Here is a 21,047-nt window from a genome sequence, read left to right on the forward strand (position 1 = left end):
GCACACATCGGGTTAATTAACCCGATGTGTGCTGCAGCTACATGTCACAGTTCAGAGAGCAGGGAGCCGCGCTTAGCGCTGGCTCCTTGCTCTCCTGCAGCACACATCGGGTTAATTAACCCGATGTGTGCTGCAGCTACATGTCACAGTGCAGAGAGCAGGGAGCCGCGCGCACTGCTTAGCGCTGGCTCCTTGCTCTCCTTGCTACAGTATGCATCGGGTTAATTACCCGATGCATACTGCAGCCACATGTCACAGTGCAGGAGCCGGCGCTGGCAGCAAGAGCGGAGGCTGGTAACCAGCGTAAACATCGGGTAACCAGGGAAAGGTCTTCCCTTGGTTACCCGATGTTTACGCTGGTTACAGCTTACCGCAGCTGCCAGTGCCGGCTCCTGATCGCTTCATTTCGTCGCTCTCTCGCTGTCACACACAGCGATGTGTGTGTCACAGCGGGAGAGTGACGACCAAAAAATGAAGCTGGACATTCAGCAACGACCGGCGACCTCACAGCAGGGGCCAGGTCGTTGCTGGATGTCACACACAGCGACAGCGACGGGACGTCGCTGCAACGTCACAGAAAATGGTGACGTAGCAGCGACGTCGTTGTCGTCGTCGTTATGTGTGACACCAGCTTAAAGGACTTAACTTTCTTGCAAAAGTCAGGTATAAACCTTTGATTGCTGAACAATCGACATGCTATGCGGGATGTTGTAACCCTCCCGTACCATCCTTAGTGTCAAAACTTGAGGCCTTGCATGTGATAGTGAGCAGGAATGGACACAGACTGATGGGGGAACCTGTGCAAGAACAATATACCATGTTTTTCCAAAAATAAGACACTGTCTTATATTTTTTTTACCCCCCAAAAAAGCACTAGGGCTTATTTTTGGAGGAGGTCTTATTCTTGGAGAAACACGGTTGAGGGTAAGTTTACCCCCCAAAAAAGCAGACCCCCCACTTCCCAGGAGACTCATACTCACCAGACCAGGACGTCTGCGTGGTTCCAAGGTCCTCCTGTGATCTCCGGTCGGTGCTGCACGCCGTCCTACCCTGCTGCTAGCTGACACGCTGGCACACACAGCAGATCACAGGCACACACAGCAGATCACACAAACACAGCAGATCTCACACACACACACACACACACACACACACAGCAGATCACACACACACAGCAGATCGCAGATATACACAGCAGATCGCAGGCACACACAGCAGATCACACACATAACAGATCTCACACACACACACACACACACACACACACATACATACAGCAGATCGCAGATATACACAGCAGATCACACACACACAAACACAGCAGATCACACACAAACACAGCAGATCATACACACACACACACACACACAGCAGATCACACACACAGCAGATCACACACACAGCAGATCGCAGATATACACAGCAGATCACACACAGCAGATCGCAGGCACTCACAGCAGATCACAGGCACACACAGCCGATCATAGATACACACAGCCGATCGCAGAAAAACAGACACACAGCAGATCACATACACACAGCAGATCACACACACACACAGCAGATCGCAGATATACACAGCAGATCACACACATCCGATCGCAGGCACACACAGCCGATCACAGATACACACATCCGATCGCAGGCATACACAGCCGATCACAGATACACACATCCGATCGCAGACATACACAGCCGATCTCAGATACACACATCCGATCACAGACACACACAGCCGGTCACAGAAAAACACAGCCGTTCGCACACACACACACACACACACACACACACACACATCACATTCAGCACTTACGGCCGCAGGGAATGAAGCAAGTCACGTGTCCGGCCGCAGGTCCTGTTCCTTGCGCTCCACTGCACTGCCTCTCAGGAGAAGAGATCGGTTTCTCTGGATCAGGTGAGTATGTATGCGATCTGATGTGTGTGCGATCTGATGTGTGTGCGATCTGATGTGTGTGCGATCTGATGTGTGTGCGATCTGATGTGTGTGCGATCCGATGTTTGTGTGTGTGATTTGATGTTTGCATGTGATCCGATGTTTGTGTGTGCGATCTGACTGTGTGCGATCTGGTGTGTGTGTGAGATCTGGTGTGTGTGTGAGATCTGGTGTTTGTGTGTGAGATCTGGTGTTTGTGTGTGTGTGTGAGATTTGGTGTGTGTGTGAGATCTGGTGTGTGTGTGAGATCTGGTGTTTGTGTGTGAGATCTGGTGTGTGTGTGTGTGTGTGTGTGTGTGTGTGTGTGTGTGTGAGATTTGGTGTGTGTGTGAGATCTGGTGTGTGTGTGAGATCTGGTGTTTGTGTGTGAGATCTGGTGTTTGTGTGTGAGATCTGGTGTGTGTGTGTGAGATCTGATGTGTGCGGGTGTGTGATCACCGCAGGTCCTGCCGCTCAGTGTCGGGTGAGTGATTGCCGGGTGCCGCTGTGTATAATGAAGTGTCCTGCAGTATCTGTATCTTTTTTAGCTGCATGGACACTTCATTATTGATCCGCAACTAGGGCTTATTTTCGGGGGAGGGCTTATATTTAAGCCTTTCTCCGAAAATGCTGAAAATCCCTGCTAGGGCTTATTTTTGGGGGAGGTCGTATTTTTGGAAAAACACGGTATTATTATTATTTATTATTATAGTGCCATTTATTCCATGGCGCTTTATATGTGAAAGGGGTATACAAAGACAAGTACAGTAATCATAAAGAAAACAACGCACAGACTGGTACAGGAGGAGAATGGACCCTGCCCGCGATGGCTCACAGTGTACAAGGGATGCGTGAGGACACAGTAGGTGAAGGTAGAACTGGTCATGCAGCGCTATATCAGACTGAGGGTTACATCAGGTTGTAGGCTTGTCGGCAGAGGTGGGTCTTTAGGTTCCCTTTGAAGCTTGTCAAGGTAGGCGAGAGTCTGATATGTTGTGGCAGAGCATTGCAGAGTATGGGGGAAGCACGGGAGAAATCTTGGATGCGATGGTGGGAAGAGGAGATGTGAGGGGAGTAGGGAAGGAAATCTTGTGATGATCGAAGGTTACGTGCAGGTAAGTATTGGGAGACTAGGTTACAGATGTAGGGAGGAGACAGGTTGTGGATGGCTTTGTAGGTCATGGTTAGGGATTTGAACTGGAGTTGTTGGGCAATGGGAAGCCAGTGAAGGGATTGGCAGAGAGGAGAGGTCGGAGAGTAGCGGGGGGACAGGTGGATTAGTGAGGCAGCATAGTTTAGAATAGATTGTAGGGGTGCGAGACTGTTAGAAGGGAGGTCACAGAGCAGGAGGTTGCAATAGTCCAGGCGGGAGATAATAAGGGCATGTATTAGGGTTTTTGCAGCTTCTTGGGCTCTTTACAGTCCAATAGCTCATTATACTACACAATTCCACCTGCTTTGGTGGTAAAAGTGGACCCCATTCTCTCTTGGGCCCCTCTGCAGCAGCACAGGTTGCACCCTGATTGTGAGATCTTACACATGTAACAAATGGCACTGCCGTATTATCTACACAGCAGTTACTGACCTGTGAGTTTATTTGGGATGACTTTAGTGTCGTGTATAGGGCTGCTATAAGTGTTACTGGCAGGGAGGCATCTTGCTATAAGAATCTGTACCCACTGCCCTGTTGGCAAAAAAACAAAGCAAGGAAAACACCCCTCCCCTTTATCTAACGCATGCCCCCCTCTGCAGAACCCCAGGAAAATATGGAGGGAATGCAGCGAGTCTTACAGATCAGCAGACAGATAATTGGTTTTCTCAATCACTACTTGTTATTCTACCTATTTAAAAATATACTGAGCTTCACATTACTGGAGGCTTACAGACTGATATTACTTTACCAACTAAATACTGTACATACTAATTAAATAAAATCCAAGATTTTGTCAACACTCGGTGCCAGGTAGAACTGGTTGAACCAGCTTGGCTTAAACTCCTTATGTTTTATGACTTCTGCGCATTTTTGCTCATAAATAAGGTCATTGCAGGTGACGTAGATAGAATTGTAGATCATGAGGATATTACCTGCCTGTAACTTGGTGAAGTGGAGACATATTGGGACATATTTATCACTTATACTCACAAATTCTTAAACTAGACAGTGCAGAATGCGCCAATTTTCCCTAAGGCTATGTGCTTGCATCTGCGGATTTTGCTGCGGAAAACATGCGGATTTATCTGGATTTTCCAGATAAATCCGCAGGTTTTAGCATGTACAGTCACTCCCCATGTTAACCTATGGGACATGGGGAGTGCTGTGTCCATGCTGCGGAAAGTGCGGCTGCCGTACATGCTGCGGATGTCGGCATCCGCATGTATAATTGCATGTCAATTATTCATGCGGAATTACCTGCGGATGTCCCGGCCCTCCGCTATGGAGATAGAGGCCGGGACGTCCGCAGGTAAGCCGCATAAATGTCCGCATGTTTCCCGCAGCTATTCCGCTGTAATCTAGCAGCTAAAAATAGCTGCGGACGCCGGCGGGCAGCTGCGGGAAACATGCACTCGTACCTGCGGATACATCCGCCTAAGATACAGCCGGATACAGCACCTAAGGCTATGTGCCCACGGGCGCTCATACCTGCGGATGTATCCGCAGGTACGAGCGCATGTTTCCCGCAGCTGCCCGCCGGCGTCCGCAGCTATTTTTAGCTGCTAGATTACAGCGAAATAGCTGCGGGAAACATGCGGACATTCATGCGGCTTACCTGCGGACGTCCCGGCCTCTATCTCCATAGCGGAGGGCCGGGACATCCGCAGGTAATTCCGCATGAATAATTGACATGCAATTATACATGCGGATGCCGACATCCGCACCATGTACGGCAGCCGCACTTTCCGCAGCGTGGACACAGCACTCCCCATGTCCCATAGGATAACATGGGGAGTGACTGTACATGCTAAAACCTGAGGATTTATCTGGAAAATCCAGATAAATCCGCATGTTTTCCGCGGCAAAATCCGCAGATGCAAGCTCCCGTGGGCACATAGCCTAACAGTTCATGCTATTTGAAAAGTTCAGACTATACTGCATATTCATTGGCTTTTTTTGTACCTGACATATGGGGCATGGGGTCTCATGTTAGTTTATGCTCCCAATTCTGCTAACCAGGCAGTTTTTGTCTTAGAATTTTGTTGCATTTATCTTAATAGTTTGCCCTCATTATGTAAATTACTTTTTTTGCTTATCATTTTTTTTCCAGTCATTATACAGTGTGTCCACCCATATCCTGTCCACCGCCATTAACTTGAGAAAGGTGGCAGCTATAGGTATAGAAGTGGTGTCTAGGTATAGTAAAGTAGCCATGCGCTATGCAATGAAACCAGCTATAGCGCCACCTGGTGGAAAACAAGGGAGTTAGCATTTTTATCTCGAAAACGGAACGAGATAGAGAAAAAAAGTGATTTACAAAGTTGTAGGGCATCATCAATTCAATACGAATCGACACCTTGCATACAGAAATATTATGATATGAAACCCATGACCCCCCAAAACATTGAATGCTGGTCACGCATATGGCGCTCATTTAAGTTTGATGCTCAAAGTAGCCACCGTCAGCTGCAATGCACATCTGGACTCTGCACAGCATACTGTATCTTGCTGCACGTTGTGCAATAAGGTAGGTGTCACGTTTGCACATGCATCTGTGATACGTCGTCATAGGTCCTGCAATGTTGGTGGAGGGGTCGTATACACCTGCTATTTGATGTGACCTCACAGAAAGAAGTCCAATGGGGTCAAGTCAGGTGAACGTGGAGGCCACTCCACGCAGCCACCATACCTAATGACTTGTAGGAAGGTCTCCATGAGGTATCGCTTCACGTCTGCAGCCTTGTGAATTTTACACGTTCTAATCATAGCATTTCTGTATGCATGGTGTCGATTCGTATTGAATTGATGATGCCCTACAACTTTGTAATTCACTTTTTTTCTCTACCTTGTTCCGTTTTTGAGATAAAAATGCTAACTCTGTTGTTTTCCACCAGGTGGCCCTATAAGTGGTTTCATTGTGTAGCGCATGGCTACTTTACTATACCTAGACACCACTTCTATGCCTATAGCTGCCGCCATTCGCACGTTAATGGCGGTGGACAGGATATGGGTGGACAGTGGACACACTGTATAGGAAAGTCATAAATGTGTAATGATTACCAACAGTAAAATGTCTTTACTTTGTAAAATCATACAAAATAGAAAAAATAAGTTAAAACTGCATGAACAATATAATAAAATCTTAAAACAGGCTCCTTTATACAAGTCATCGTAAGGGAAACTAGACTGTGGAGGAGCCCAAATGCAAATTGATGCTGTTTGGTTGATGACACGACAGACATTTTTTGAAAATGAAGATATATACAGTTAGGTCCAGAAATATTTGGACAGTGACACAATTTTCGCGAGTTGGGCTCTGCATGCCACCACATTGGATTTGAAATGAAACCTCTACAACAGAATTCAAGTGCAGATTGTAACGTTTAATTTGAAGGTTTGATCAAAAATATCTGATAGAAATTGTAGGAATTGTACACATTTCTTTACAAACACTCCACATTTTAGGAGGTCAAAAGTAATTGGACAAATAAACCAAACCCAAACAAAATATTTTTATTTTCAATATTTTGTTGCGAATCCTTTGGAGGCAATCACTGCCTTAAGTCTGGAACCCATGGACATCACCAAACGCTGAGTTTCCTCCTTCTTAATGCTTTGCCAGGCCTTTACAGCCGCAGCCTTCAGGTCTTGCTTGTTTGTGGGTCTTTCCGTCTTAAGTCTGGATTTGAGCAAATGAAATCCATGCTCAATTGGGTTAAGATCTGGTGATTGACTTGGCCATTGAAGAATGTTCCACTTTTTTGCACTCATGAACTCCTGGGTAGCTTTGGCTGTATGCTTGGGGTCATTGTCCATCTGTACTATGAAGCGCCGTCCGATCAACTTTGCGGCATTTGGCTGAATCTGGGCTGAAAGTATATCCCGGTACACTTCAGAATTCATCCGGCTACTCTTGTCTGCTGTTATGTCATCAATAAACACAAGTGACCCAGTGCCATTGAAAGCCATGCATGCCCATGCCATCACGTTGCCTCCACCATGTTTTACAGAGGATGTGGTGTGCCTTGGATCATGGGCCGTTCCCTTTCTTCTCCAAACTTTTTTCTTCCCATCATTCTGGTACAGGTTGATCTTTGTCTCATCTGTCCATAGAATACTTTTCCAGAACTGAGCTGGCTTCATGAGGTGTTTTTCAGCAAATTTAACTCTGGCCTGTCTATTTTTGGAATTGATGAATGGTTTGCATCTAGATGTGAACCCTTTGTATTTACTTTCATGGAGCCTTCTCTTTACAGTTGACTTAGAGACAGATACACCTACTTCACTGAGAGTGTTCTGGACTTCAGTTGATGTTGTGAACGGGTTCTTCTTCACCAAAGAAAGTATGCGGCGATCATCCACCACTGTTGTTATCCGTGGACGCCCAGGCCTTTTTGAGTTCCCAAGCTCACCAGTCAATTCCTTTTTTCTCAGAATGTACCCGACTGTTGATTTTGCTACTCCAAGCATGTCTGCTATCTCTCTGATGGATTTTTTCTTTTTTTTCAGCCTCAGGATGTTCTGCTTCACCTCAATTGAGAGTTCCTTAGACCGCATGTTGTCTGGTCACAGCAACAGCTTCCAAATGCAAAACCACACACCTGTAATCAACCCCAGACCTTTTAACTACTTCATTGATTACAGGTTAACGAGGGAGACGCCTTCAGAGTTAATTGCAGCCCTTAGAGTCCCTTGTCCAATTACTTTTGGTCCCTTGAAAAAGAGGAGGCTATGCATTACAGAGCTATGATTCCTAAACCCTTTCTCCGATTTGGATGTGAAAACTCTCATATTGCAGCTGGGAGTGTGCACTTTCAGCCCATATTATATATATAATTGTATTTCTGAACATGTTTTTGTAAACAGCTAAAATAACAAAACTTGTGTCACTGTCCAAATATTTCTGGACCTAACTGTATATATATATATATATATATATATATATATTGTATTTTTCGTTTTATAAGATGCACCAGATTATAAGACGCACCCCAAATTTAGATTAGGAAAATAGGAAAAATAATTTTTAATGTTAAAATGGGAGTCCGTCTTATAATCCTTGTACGTCTTATAGTATTTCAACAGGAGGGAGCAGCGGTGGTGGTGTGGCTCAGGAAGGTCACAGGAGGCAGGGTCGGTGATGCTGCGGGCTCGGAGAAGGGGGTGTTGTGGCTCAGGAGGGCCAGTGGACGGAAGGTCGGGGGTGTTGCAGCGACAGGCGCCATTGATCTGCTGGTTGACTGCGGGTTCCATTGAATCTCAAGCAGTTGACGAAACTGACTCCAAGAAAATGGCCACGGAGGCGGCGCGTGCGCAGATAGGATTCTGTGGCCATTTTCTTGAAGTTCATTGCGTCAATCTGCACACGTGCCGCCTCTACAGCCTATTTCTTGAAGTTCATTGCGTCAACCGTGGGCGATTCAATAGAGCCCGCAATGGAGCGGCCGCAAGAAGCAGCCTGAGAGGGCCACGTGTTTGAGACCCCTGGTGTATATGACTGTTGGACAGGACTCTTATTTATAATAGTGTCCGAAACATGGGGGACATTATACAGCAATACTGAGCTGTGTAGCTGCAAATCTAGCACCATCTCTCTGTCTCTCTGCTTCACTATTCCACCCTGCTTATCTATCTTCTCCTTTCCTCTCTATAGACATCAATATGCAGCTGTAATCTAATCCTTCATTGAGCTGTCAGTCTATGTTGTCTTAAGCAAGATGGATTTTTTTTTCGAAACGTTTAGGAGGGAGAAATTTCTCATGAGCATAAAGAAGCATATTTTAATGAATATTCCAAATATATGTTACGAAGATTCATATATTTGTATGTACTATTGTTTTATATAAAGTTTGTTGAAACCACAGTGACCATTGGATTATCTCAATTTGACAGCTAAGGCCATCAGTGATTTGAAAGAAGATGAACTATCAAACACTTTTCAAGATATTTTCTTCCCACATGGATTACCTCTAACAACGGGAACATTTGTCAGAAGGCTTGATATGGCCGCCATTTTCCATGATGTAGCAAAAAGAGGGGTAGATGCATTTTATTCAAGCAACTTAACACGAGAAATGGTGAATGAGGTGAGACACGATAATGAGGACATGCTTACTTTAGAAGCTGTTTTTTGAATCCAGGCTTTGTGCTAAGAATTATTCTTTATGCTAAGAATTATCTGTTAATATAAATGTGGCATTTGTTGTAGAATCTCAAAATATCCAGCATATTCTATTAGACATCTCTTACAAACTGTTCCAGCAAACTAAGTGTCAATGGTGGAGCAAGAATAAAGCACCCAGACTCGCTAACATTTCATATGCTCGTAAACTCATGTAAAATGTACTGCCATTGCCAGCTGATTATGTGCTATAATCAGATTAGATATAGGATGAAATGTGAGAATAGGATACAATTACTGAGCTCGCTTCTGAGACACTGTTTTCACGGCAAGGTCCCCAACTTGGCCAGCTAAGGGCTAGAATGACACTGCGTTAGTCTAGTTTAAGGATCCTAGTCTAGTCTGCGTTAGTTAATCTTAGGATCCCATCTTGCCTTGTACAGATTTTTCATTAGGTCACAGTCTAGTCTCATAGGTGTTGTTTCCATTTATGTGACTGTCCACATGATCTCTGTGGGGTCCTATTGAGTCATCCAGCATGTCAGATGTTGAGCATAGAAGTTTCTTCGGCATAATAGCTAATAGCCTTAAGCCTGCTTTACACGTTACAATTACACATGCGATCTCGTATGCGATCGCACACGCTCCCATCGTATGTGCGGCACGTTCAATTTGTTGCCCGTGTCGCACAAACGATTAAATCCCGTCACACGTACTTACCTTCCATACGACCTCGCTGTGGGCAGCGAACATCCTCTTCCTGTAGTGGGAGGTACGTTTGGCGTCACAGCGACGTCACACGGCAGGCAGCCAATAGAAGCGGAGGGGCGGAGATGAGCGGGACGTAAACATCCCGCCCACCTCCTTCCGCATTGCAGGCGGCACGCAGGTAAGATGTGTTCATTGTTCCCGGGGTGTCACACGGAGCAATGTGTGCTGCCTCGGGAACATTGAACAACCGGACGTTCAATTTTTAGTAATTGAACGACGTGTATGCGATCAACGTTTTTTCGTTCAATCGCAATCGCACGTAGGTTTCACACACTACAATATCACTAACGATGCCGGATGTGCGTCACGACGTGACCCCGCTGACACATCGTTAGATATATTGTAGCGTGTAAAGCTCGCTTTAGGCTCCTTTCAGATTGTGTTTTACCTTACGTTCACAGGTCCCGTCGGGGCATCCATCCGAACCGCCCCTCCCCCACACTGCAAAGCGTGTTTCAAACGCATGCGCCGGCAGGGCCATTGACTTAATGGAGCACACTACGTTAGCGTGTGCTCTGTTTTGTACATATACGTTTTTTGCAGACGGACACCTGAACGTAGTTGTCTACATTCGGGTGTCCATCTCTAGAAAACGTATATGTGCAAAAATTGTGCAAGACAGAGCACACGCTAATGTAGTGTGCTCCATTACAGTCAATGGCCCTGCCGGCGCATGCGTCTGAAACACATTTTGCAGGGTGGGGGAAGGGCGGTTCGGATGGATGCCCCGACGGGACCTGTGAACGTAAGGCAAAACGCAATCTGAAAGGAGCCTTAAACTTGCCGGTCTGTTACTAATTTGAGGGCCATAATCCTTGTAAACTGTGCCTATCCAAAACTCCATCTAATAGTGGTGTTCCTATCTGGTTTTGGTCACTCTTGTGGCAGTAATACAGGTAGGCCTATAAGAGAATGCGTCACCAGAAACTGAACCTATTGTTTAAATCAGGTTTTTGTGTTAAATGCATTTAAAAAAATGTTTCTCAATGTTTTTTTTTCATATCACAATCTTTGGCAAAAATAAAAATCAGAACTCTTGCCTTTTTCACACTGACCAAGTTGGCTTTTATTAGACTGTACATTTCTGTTGTTTCAGGAAACAATAAATGCACATTACCAGCAATGAGCAGACTGTGACCCTGTCTTTTCTAGTGAGGCATATAAGGAGTAGTTTCAAAAGTCATTGTGAGCAGATTGGGAGCAGGATTGGATGTGACATCACTTTTTGTGATCCATAGATCCTTTGTTATTAGCTGTGAATAGAGATGTTATCAGGCATTGCAGTCCTGCCTGTGGTGATAAGTAAACTGCTGTAAACTCTTACTAAATGGAGAAGACCTGTGAGTCTAAAAACGCCTCAGCAGCCAGAGTAAAATAACAATTAAAAAACACATGTAACACAAAAACCTGAGACAAACAATGGGTAATTTTCTGACGACACAGAAAGGTCCTCATTTTATCGACGAAGATGTCAGATCAAAACTGATTGCATGCAGCATATTTTGATTTAACTATGGACCCCTGACTGAAGTAGTAATCAGTTGTGTCCCAGGCTGAGTTATGACAGCCAAGTAGTGAGGTTACTAGTGATAACGTCTGCCATTCCCAGGCTTCTCTACTGTGGCTTGTACTGGAGACATGTTCCTATACCTGGCATCCAGGGAAAATTTGAAGATTAACTTTGCTAGACATAATGTCTATGTTTCTTATTCAGGTTAATTCACAAGGTGGAGTATTGGCAGAAGAAGACTTTACTAACTATAATGCTTCTGTTGAGAAGCCTGTGCAAACTATATACCAAGGTATGTGCATTGCAAACTCCTACCACGTCTTAAGAATTAATGAGTATGTGGAGCATCTCCAGTTCATGCTGTAAATAGTTCTTAATGCTAACAATCTAATATATAAGGCTGAGTGAGTGTATGCGTGTATGTCTGCTAAAGGAATCCACACTGTCGCACTTGCAATCACATTTTGTACAGGCACCTCATTTGACTCAGGGAATGTCATAGACTATGTTTTGAGGGGAAAATTGAACCCCACGCTTTACAGTTATTCACCAAAAAACCTGCTTACATTAAAGTCAATGGAGCTGGGAGCTACAGGTCATTAATAGGATCTCTGATTAGTTGCTATAGGCAACAAAGGACATTCTTAGTATAAGATGGATTATGTGTGAGGTAATATGATATCTGTAGAAACAGAGACACACACACACAGAGACAAATACACACAAAGATATAGACACACAAAGACAGAGACACACACACACACACACACAGAGGCAGACACAGAGACAGACACAGACAGAGACACACGCACACACACTGACACGCACAGAGTCACACACACAGACACACAGAGACAGACACACACAGAGACTGATACAGAGACATCGATACACACAAAGACAGAGACACACAGACACAGACAAAGGCACAAAGAGGCAGACACAGAGACACACAGAAACAGAGATACACAGACACACAGACGGAGACAAACATACTGATACAGAAACAGCGATACACAGAAACACAGATACATAGACACACACAAAGACACACAGAGACTGATATAGAAACAGAGACAGACACAAACATACACACACACACACACAGACACACAGAGACTGATACAGAGAGAGACACACAGAGGCAAAGAGAAATAGAGACACACAGAGACACACAGAGATAGAGACACACAGATACATACACATAGAGATCCACAGAGACAGACACAGAAGCCGAGGCACACAGAGAGAAACAGAGACAGAGACACAGACACACAGAGATGGAGACACACAGACACAGAGAGAGAGAGAGAGAGAGGAGAGAGAGACAGACAGCCAGAGAGGGACACAGAGATAGGGAGAGTGAAAGAGTGGGAAAGAAAGAGAGTGACAGCGAGACAGAGAAACACTTAGTTACTATCCCGGGCAACGCCAGGTACTACAGCTAGTTACTAATATAAATGTACATGAGAACAATGCCTACTACAGTTACTGTCTTCTCTATAGGTCATCTTGTGTTTGCCCCTCCTGCTCCTCATGCTGGCCCTGCCCTCATAAGTGCCCTCAATATTCTGGAAGGTGCAAATTTGACGAAGCACACATCTCGCTCCAGTGCCCTCCATTGGATTGCAGAGGTGAGTTTGAGGCTTACACTTTATTGGGGGGTTGTATAAGGGATTTGTTTAAAAAAATGTTTTTCTCAGTCCGTCTGATGTTCGTGTTGTCCAAAAGACCACACATGGGACTAACTCTAGTCTATGTGCCAGTACACATGAGTGATTTTTCTATAGCATGCACTTGTCGAAAAAGCACATAGAACTGCACAAGGGTCCGCTACTTCCACAATTTGCAGACTTGGCTAGTTCGTGTTGGGTGTACTTAGCCTAAGGAAAAGAATTAGTGTAAACAGTGTAATAAACATGTATTTTGTGTCTTTTATATCATGTGTAATACTATGTAAGAAATCTGAAGCCTAAAGGCATGTTCACATCTTACACCAATCGTTCTGCTTCATTCATTTCTGAGAAGGGATTTTCCGCAATAAACAAAATCCTAAAGGGGTTTTCCCTTTCAAGCTTTGTATTTTTATTAAATTATAAATATTAATAAAAGGAAGCTGTATTCACCCTTCCCAGTTCCAGTGCTTCGCCTCCACCGCTGTTTTGGTGATTGTGTACAAGCTGCAGTAGTACTGTCATTTCTATAGTGGTTCAGCCAATCACTGAGCTTGGTGGCTTTAATGTAGACAGCATGAGCTACTGAGCCAGTGATTGGCTGCAGTGGTCAAATGGATTGTTTGGAACATTATCACTGTAGTACACTAAACAATGACCAGTGCTGGAAGTAACTATGTCCTGGACTTTCTACTTAACCACTGCAACAAATGACTGGCCTCATCAATGTACTCTTGTGATGTCATGTGGTACTGGGGATGTCATCACTGTAGGACAAAATGGCAAGAAGCATTGGAATGGTGTTGGACTTATTAACAAATGATGTTTTTTTATTACTTATTGTTATTTCCACACCTTGGCCAAATTTTTCAATAGGTGGAAAACTCCCATTAAAGGGGATGCCCCACTAATAAAGTTAATTTTAAAGTTCATTTTAATCAATAGATCTTGGAAGAATAATAAATTCCACAATTGGATGTGTTTTAAAAAAAAAAATGTTCCTGTGTTGAGATAATCTTATATATGTTATATCCCCGCTATATACTGTGTAATGTCCGTGTCTGACCATACAGGGACATGGTCTGATCATACCACATCTCCTGGGCAGGGGAGGAAAACAAAAGAGCATTAAAACATTACATCACAACATCATAGCTGATTCTTTTTGTGAGATAAAACATTTACCTGCCTATTTATAAAAATGTTTTAAGAAATAATAATTTGCAATCTATTGCTGTAATATCTGTAATATACTCTTTGCCTCCTCCCCACCCCAGTAGCTGTGGTATGATCATACCATGTTCCTGCATAGTACATAGCAGGGGCACATACTGTATATAGGATTATCTCGGCATAAGAACTTTTCTTTAAAAACACATCCAATTGTGGAACTTATTATTATTACAAGATCTATTGATTTGTTTGTGGGAAAACCCATTTAAATTAAAAAAAAATTATGAACAAATAATAGCTGGGTAAAAATTAAAATATAACTTTTAATATATAAATTAAAACCAGGGGATGTGAAACAAACAGTACAAATAAAACCCTCCAGAAGTCCTGCAAGGGTCAAAACACTGATATCAACACGGCAAGGTTGGTGAAATGCACTAACAATGATAACAGAGAGTAACAAGGTTAAAGGTGATTTGAGCACCCCACAACTGTGTACAAGGTTGTTACCCAAATAGAAATATGCCTCGATATGAGCAAAAATGGGTACATACAATTACCAAACACCCATAATAAAAGTGTACTTCAAAAAGGAACAATCTCACTGGCATATTCTCCTGGTCTGGTATAGATGTTCGTGATAGGAATGCTGGATCTCCAGGGGGGAGCTATCAAATATAACTGCACCATACCCCTTAATTACTGACCCGCAGGTGGCGTGCTCAAGAGTCTCCTTCCCTACGTGTTTCGTTTTGGACTCATCAGGGAGGCTTCATTTAGAACGGAGCACAACAAAAACACCTCCTAATAGAGGTAGACGCCATCAGTGAAGGTCCTACCAATCATGCATTTACCCCATGAATGAGTAGCCGGTTACAATACATATGCTGTTGTCTGACCTTCTGTGGATGTGAATCACCATGCAACAATATCCACAGATATACATATCTCTTCCATTATGATGGTTTGTTAGGATGTGGAGATAAACGACAACAGTGACATCATTTTCTTTGACAATTCAGAAAAAAAGAGATTGGATTAAAATATGTCAGTATTGCTGCGACATCGATAGCGATGTTGCTAGCGATTGCACCCGCCCCCGTTGTACGTGCATCACGGGCAAATCTCTGCCCGTGGCAAACAATATCGCTAGTACGCGTCACACGCACATACCTTCCTAGAGATGTCGCTGTGGCTGGCGAACAAACTCTTTTTTAAGGGGGCGGTTCGTGCGGCGTCACAGCGACGTTACACAGCAGGCCACCAGTAGAAGCGGAGGGGCGGAGAGCAGCCACATTAAAGTCACTCCCATCTCGTTGCCGGAGGACGCAGGTACGGTGTTGTTCGTCGTTCCCGGGGTGTCACACGTAGCGATGTGAGCTGCCTCAGGAACGACGAACAACTTGCGTCCAAAATGAGCAACGATATTTGGGAAAGGAACGACGTGTCAACAATCAACGATTTTTGCCGTTTTTTGGATTGTTCGCGGTCGCTCGTAGGTGTCACATGCAACGACGCCACTAACAACACCGGATGTGCGTCACGAATTCTGTGACCCCAGCGATATCTCGTTAGCGATGTCGTTGCGTGTAACGGGGCCTTTAGACATTTGTTATTTTGCAGAATAACCCTGCTAAGAAATTAACAAATGGTAAAGTTTACTGTAACACGTAAATCAGTCCTTAGGATTTAGTCTCTAGACAATATTGCTTTCCACAAAACTTATAACCAGGAATATCATATTTCAGCTATGCATTCTCAAGCATTGAGCCTTCAACTTTTAAACTTATGAAGACATAAATTTCAAATATTTATTTTTTTATTTTAATATACGCCTCAATATATTTCCTCCAAGTCAATGACTTAGCAGAAGAAACCTTTTCTAGGCCCCAATAATACAATATATTTTTTTTAATTAAAGTTTTTTTTATTGAAGTTTTTACGTCTAAGATCACAACATACACATACCAAAAGAAAACATCAAACAAAATTGCCCAAAATGCAATTACATATCAATAGAATGGAGAGAAAACCTAATTACATTCTATCCAATATTGAACACAAGGCTTAACCACTTTATGATAATGACACAACGCTTTCTTATCCTAAGGGTACCGTCACACTTTAGCGACGCTCCAGCGATCCCACCAGCGATCTGACCTGATCAGGATCTCTGGTGCGTCGCTACATGGTCACTGGTGAGCTGTCAATCAGGCAGATCTCACCAGCGACTAGTGACCAGCCCTCAGCGACGCGTGGAAGCAATGCTGTGCTTGGTAACTAAGGTAAATATCGGGTAACCAAGCTCTTGGTTACCCGATATTTACCTTGGTTACCAGCGCACACCGCTTAGCGCTGGCTCCCTGCACTCGTAGCCAGACTACACATCGGGTTAATAAGCAAACCACTTTGCTTATAGTTACCCGATGTGTACTCCGGTTACGTGTGGAGGAAGCAGGGAGTCGGCACTGGCAGCCTGAGAGCTTCGGACACTAGTAACCAAGGTAAATATCGGGTAACCAAGCAAAGCACTTCACTTGGTAACCCGATATTTACCTTTGGTTACAGCTTACCACAGGCTGCCAGAAGCCGGCTCCCTGCTCCCTGCACATTCAGATCGTTGCTCTCTCCCTGTCAAACACAGCGATGTGTGCTTCACAGCGGGAGAGCAACGTCCAAAAAATGAACCAGCACTGTGTGTAACGAGCAGTGATCTCACAGCAGGGGCCAGATCGCTGCTCAGTGTCACACACAGCGAGATCGCTAATGAGGTCACTGGTGGGTCACAAAAACCGTGACTCAGCAGCGATCTCGCTAGCGATCTCGCTATGTGAGAAGTACCCCTAATTCTACTCCCTATCTAAAATCCCCCTAATCCTAAATTAAATACTTCCAAACTGTAAAATCCGTATATCCTATCAGATCAGTCCTAGTCAAAACCTAGCCAACTGTCTTGATACCAACCCTGATTCATTTGTCCATGCCGCCCATAGTTGCTGAAATTTGTTAATAGTCTCCCTCCTTTTATATATACCCTTCTCCAAATCTCTAGATTGTGAGCCCTAATGGGGACAGAGTTGCCAATGTACGTAAAGCGCTGTGGAATTAATAGCGCTATATAAATGAATAAAATTATTATTATTATTATTATGTATGAGCCAATTAACCTTATCAACCTATTCCTTTCTAGTGGAACCTTTTGCGTCCATCCAATGTTGACCTATTAGCTTCCGTGCTAGGTATAACATTCACGCAACAGACGTTTTACCCATCTCATTAATTAGCAGGTCTTTTACATATCCCAAGACACAACTTGCAGATATTTACATTAGTGGACATATTCTACATGAAACTAGCTTGGTCTTGATGAATAATAGATGTAATCACTTTATTAAGTCTATTAGCTAGTATTTTGGCCAAGATTTTGATGTCAACTGTCAATAACGAAGTAGGACAATATGAGTCCGGTAGCTGTGGGCCCTTACCAGGTTTTGGGATTACCTCAATAGTGGCCTCCATCATGGAAGCTGGCAGATTACCTGCCACCAAGGCATTATTAAATACTGTACATGGTTCTTGATTTTGATAAATCTGAAACATCTTTATACTGTGTAGTCTAGGTTTATACCACCTATTAGTAAGTTTACGTTGTGTCAGAAAGTTGCAGCACAATTTTGGCACATAGTATAGCAAAATAAACCTTATTCCTTTTAAGACAAGCTTTCATCTGATTCATGGTGCCTGAAACAAGGCCAGTATGAACCAGAATCCGGTTCCATTATTGCAGACAAGTAGGATTTTTCCCTGAAATGTTGGGATATTTCAATGAAAACCTACTTAGAAGAGCTGGATGGGGACTTTATGTCTTGACTATAATGGCTGCTTCTCTCCACCTCCACTCCCCTTGACTGAGAGGTCACTCCCAATATGTGGGTTTATAGCGATTGACCTGTCAGTCAAGGTGATCAGGGTGTGGGTAAAATAAAGTTTAACGTCATCAATTTTCTGTATTAAACTAAGTCTATTATTTTTTTTTTTTTCTTATAGACACTTAAGATTGCCCTTGGTTGTGCCAGCAGATTAGGAGACCCTTCCTTTGACCACACAGTGGCTGGATATGTGACAGAGATTCTGAGGTGACTATTAGCCATTGAACCCCATTTTTATTTATGTGCAGTGTGATGCAAGGAGAGTAAAGTAGGAATTTGCCAATAGATATTCAGACCCACTTGCAGATAAGCTTCATTGAAATTCAGTTTAGTTGGCCTAGTTTTTTTTAACAATTTCCTCGCTATATACTTATATGGAACTTGTGAATGAAGCATAAAGTATGTCATTTGCAATCATTTTAACATGTGATCATGGCTTAAATGGGGCAAATTACTGCTGGGAGCAGATTGTGTGCAGTTTTCTGCATAAGACTCTAAAGGCCACTTTACACGCTGTTACATCGCTAGCGATTGCACCCGCCCCCGTCATTTGTGCGTCACGGGCAAATCGCTGCCCGTGGCGAACAATATCGCAGGTACGCATCACACAAACTTTCCTTCCTAACGACGTCGCTGTTGCCGACAAATAACCTCTTTTTTCAGGGGGTGGTTTGTGTGGCGTCACAGTGACGTCACACAGCAGGCCACCAATAGAAGCGGAGGGGCGGAGAGCAGCCGTATGAAAGTCACTCCCACCTCGTTGCCGGAGGATGCAGGAACGCTGTTGTTCGTCGTTCCCGGGGTGTCACACATAGCGATGTGTGCTGCCTCAGGAACGACGAACAACCTGCGTCCCAAACGAGCAACGATATTTTGAAAATGAATGACGTGTCAACAATCAACGATTTGGTGAGTATTGGGATCGCTAGCGGTCGCTCGTAATTGTCACACGCAACGACGTTGCTAACGAGGCCGGATGTGCATCACGAATTCCGTGACCCCAGCGACATCTCGTTAGTGATGTCGTTGTGTGTAACGGGGCCTTTAGGCTGCAGTCAGACGGAGGTAGATTCTCCAATGTAAGAGAATGTGGACGATTTTCCTAATGACTCTCTGATCAAATTCTGATCAGAGTGTCAGCTTAGTGTGATATGATTTTCTCACATGAGAGAATCGTATCATAGGTGAGGAAATATGGAGAACAAAATTTCTCCATCTTCTCCATTCTATAAGTCCATGGAAATTGTACTGCACTGGGATCTCATCAGAGCGTAGTCCTGTGAGTTCCACGCACCCATAGACTTGATTGGGTGCGTGCCATCATATTTGTGTTGCCACTTGCAGCATGCTGCAATTTGTTTTTCATGTCGAATTGGCATGAGAAAAAAGTGCTCATCGGTACTTCTAGTTAGAATAACATGGGAGTGAGTGGTATCTTATAAAGCATTTGTAGCACTCATCTGAGTTATATGCTCATGTGAGAGAGCCCTGGGGCTGAGATCACACAGCATTTTCTCCTACAGTCAGTGGGTCTATAGGAAGGAAAGTTGAAACTCCAACAAAACGGAATTCGTGAGTATGCGCTGTAAAAATTGATTACAATGATGCAGGTGGAGTCACAGTGTTTTCTGTCGTGCATCATTCTTGCTGTATGGAGGCAGGAAGCAGGATGTAATTGACTACATCTTATTGCCCGCCTCCAACAGGCTGATACAGACGAGAATTATGCACGACAGAGCACACTGTGGCTCCATTTGCATCATTATAATCGATAGCTCTATCAGCGCATAATCTCTAAACCCTGACGGAGGCTCTAACTTTAGGTGAAAATGCTATGTGAACCCATCCTAACCTTGTTATTTCAGATGAATGGGACAATTGCAGAACTCTACAACAAAATCCATAGCAAATATGCAACGTTTAGACATACCCTTAGGGACTCATTTGACATTGTTCAGAAATTGTATTACTGGAAATCTAAGGCAAACTTAGACAAATGCACTGTGGATTTTGCTGAATGAACATGCTATGTCTTGTAATTTGCAGCTCCGTAATTATTGTGAACAGATTTTTTTTCTGAAGCTTGGAATTGAGGTGTAAATATACTATTGGCTTACACAGAATGTTAGCAGAGTCTGACGATACACTGAATACACAAACTTGGCTGTACATTAGCTTATAAGCTACAACAAGATCGTTGTGACTGTATTTTCCCTATAGTTATTCAATTAAAGGGAAGCTATTAACAGAAATTAGCCTATTATTTAAATAAGGTTTTTGTGTTACAGGTATTTTTTTTTAAAAATTGACAATTCTTCATGGAAATAAAAATCAGTACCCTTTCAATTTTCACGCTAAGCCATGTCTTCATAATGACCTATGAACATGCTCATTAGATGCTTCATTACAAAAGATAAAAATCAGGGGTCAGACCACTGTTGGCTATGTACATGTATTGTTTCCTGAAATAAACGAAATAATGGGTCTAAAAAAGCCCAGTGAGCAGAGTAAAAATTGAGACTTCTAGCTTTTTATTTTTTTTTTTTAACCAATCAGTTTTTATTAAAGATTTCCATAACAGAAACAGATTAAACATAACAAGCATACAGAGAGAAAAATAAGAGAATATTAGCCACTTCAAGTTCCGTAGGTGGGCCGCTACCCTTGGTGTTTATACAATCTACATAATACATTACTGACAAGAATATATTTCCACCCGTGTTTTGATAGGTTATCTGTGACTATTCCATATTCATAGGTTACTGTTTGTCACCTTTTACTTCC

General features: G+C 43.5%; 1 protein-coding gene across 1 annotated transcript in view; it reads left to right on the top strand.

Moving 5' to 3' along the window:
* The window catches only part of GGT7 (gamma-glutamyltransferase 7), a 92,724-nt gene that overhangs the window by 64,135 nt on the left and 7,542 nt on the right, over window positions 1-21,047 (top strand). The window contains exons 7-10 of the mRNA XM_075349865.1: window positions 8,979-9,172; window positions 11,693-11,780; window positions 12,995-13,122; window positions 18,382-18,470. Of these exons, the coding sequence (XP_075205980.1) occupies window positions 8,979-9,172; window positions 11,693-11,780; window positions 12,995-13,122; window positions 18,382-18,470 (499 nt within the window). The remainder of the gene's footprint in view (window positions 1-8,978; window positions 9,173-11,692; window positions 11,781-12,994; window positions 13,123-18,381; window positions 18,471-21,047) is intronic.

Source organism: Anomaloglossus baeobatrachus, chromosome 5 (assembly GCF_048569485.1).
Source record: "Anomaloglossus baeobatrachus isolate aAnoBae1 chromosome 5, aAnoBae1.hap1, whole genome shotgun sequence".
NCBI classification, from domain to species: Eukaryota; Metazoa; Chordata; class Amphibia; order Anura; family Aromobatidae; genus Anomaloglossus; species Anomaloglossus baeobatrachus.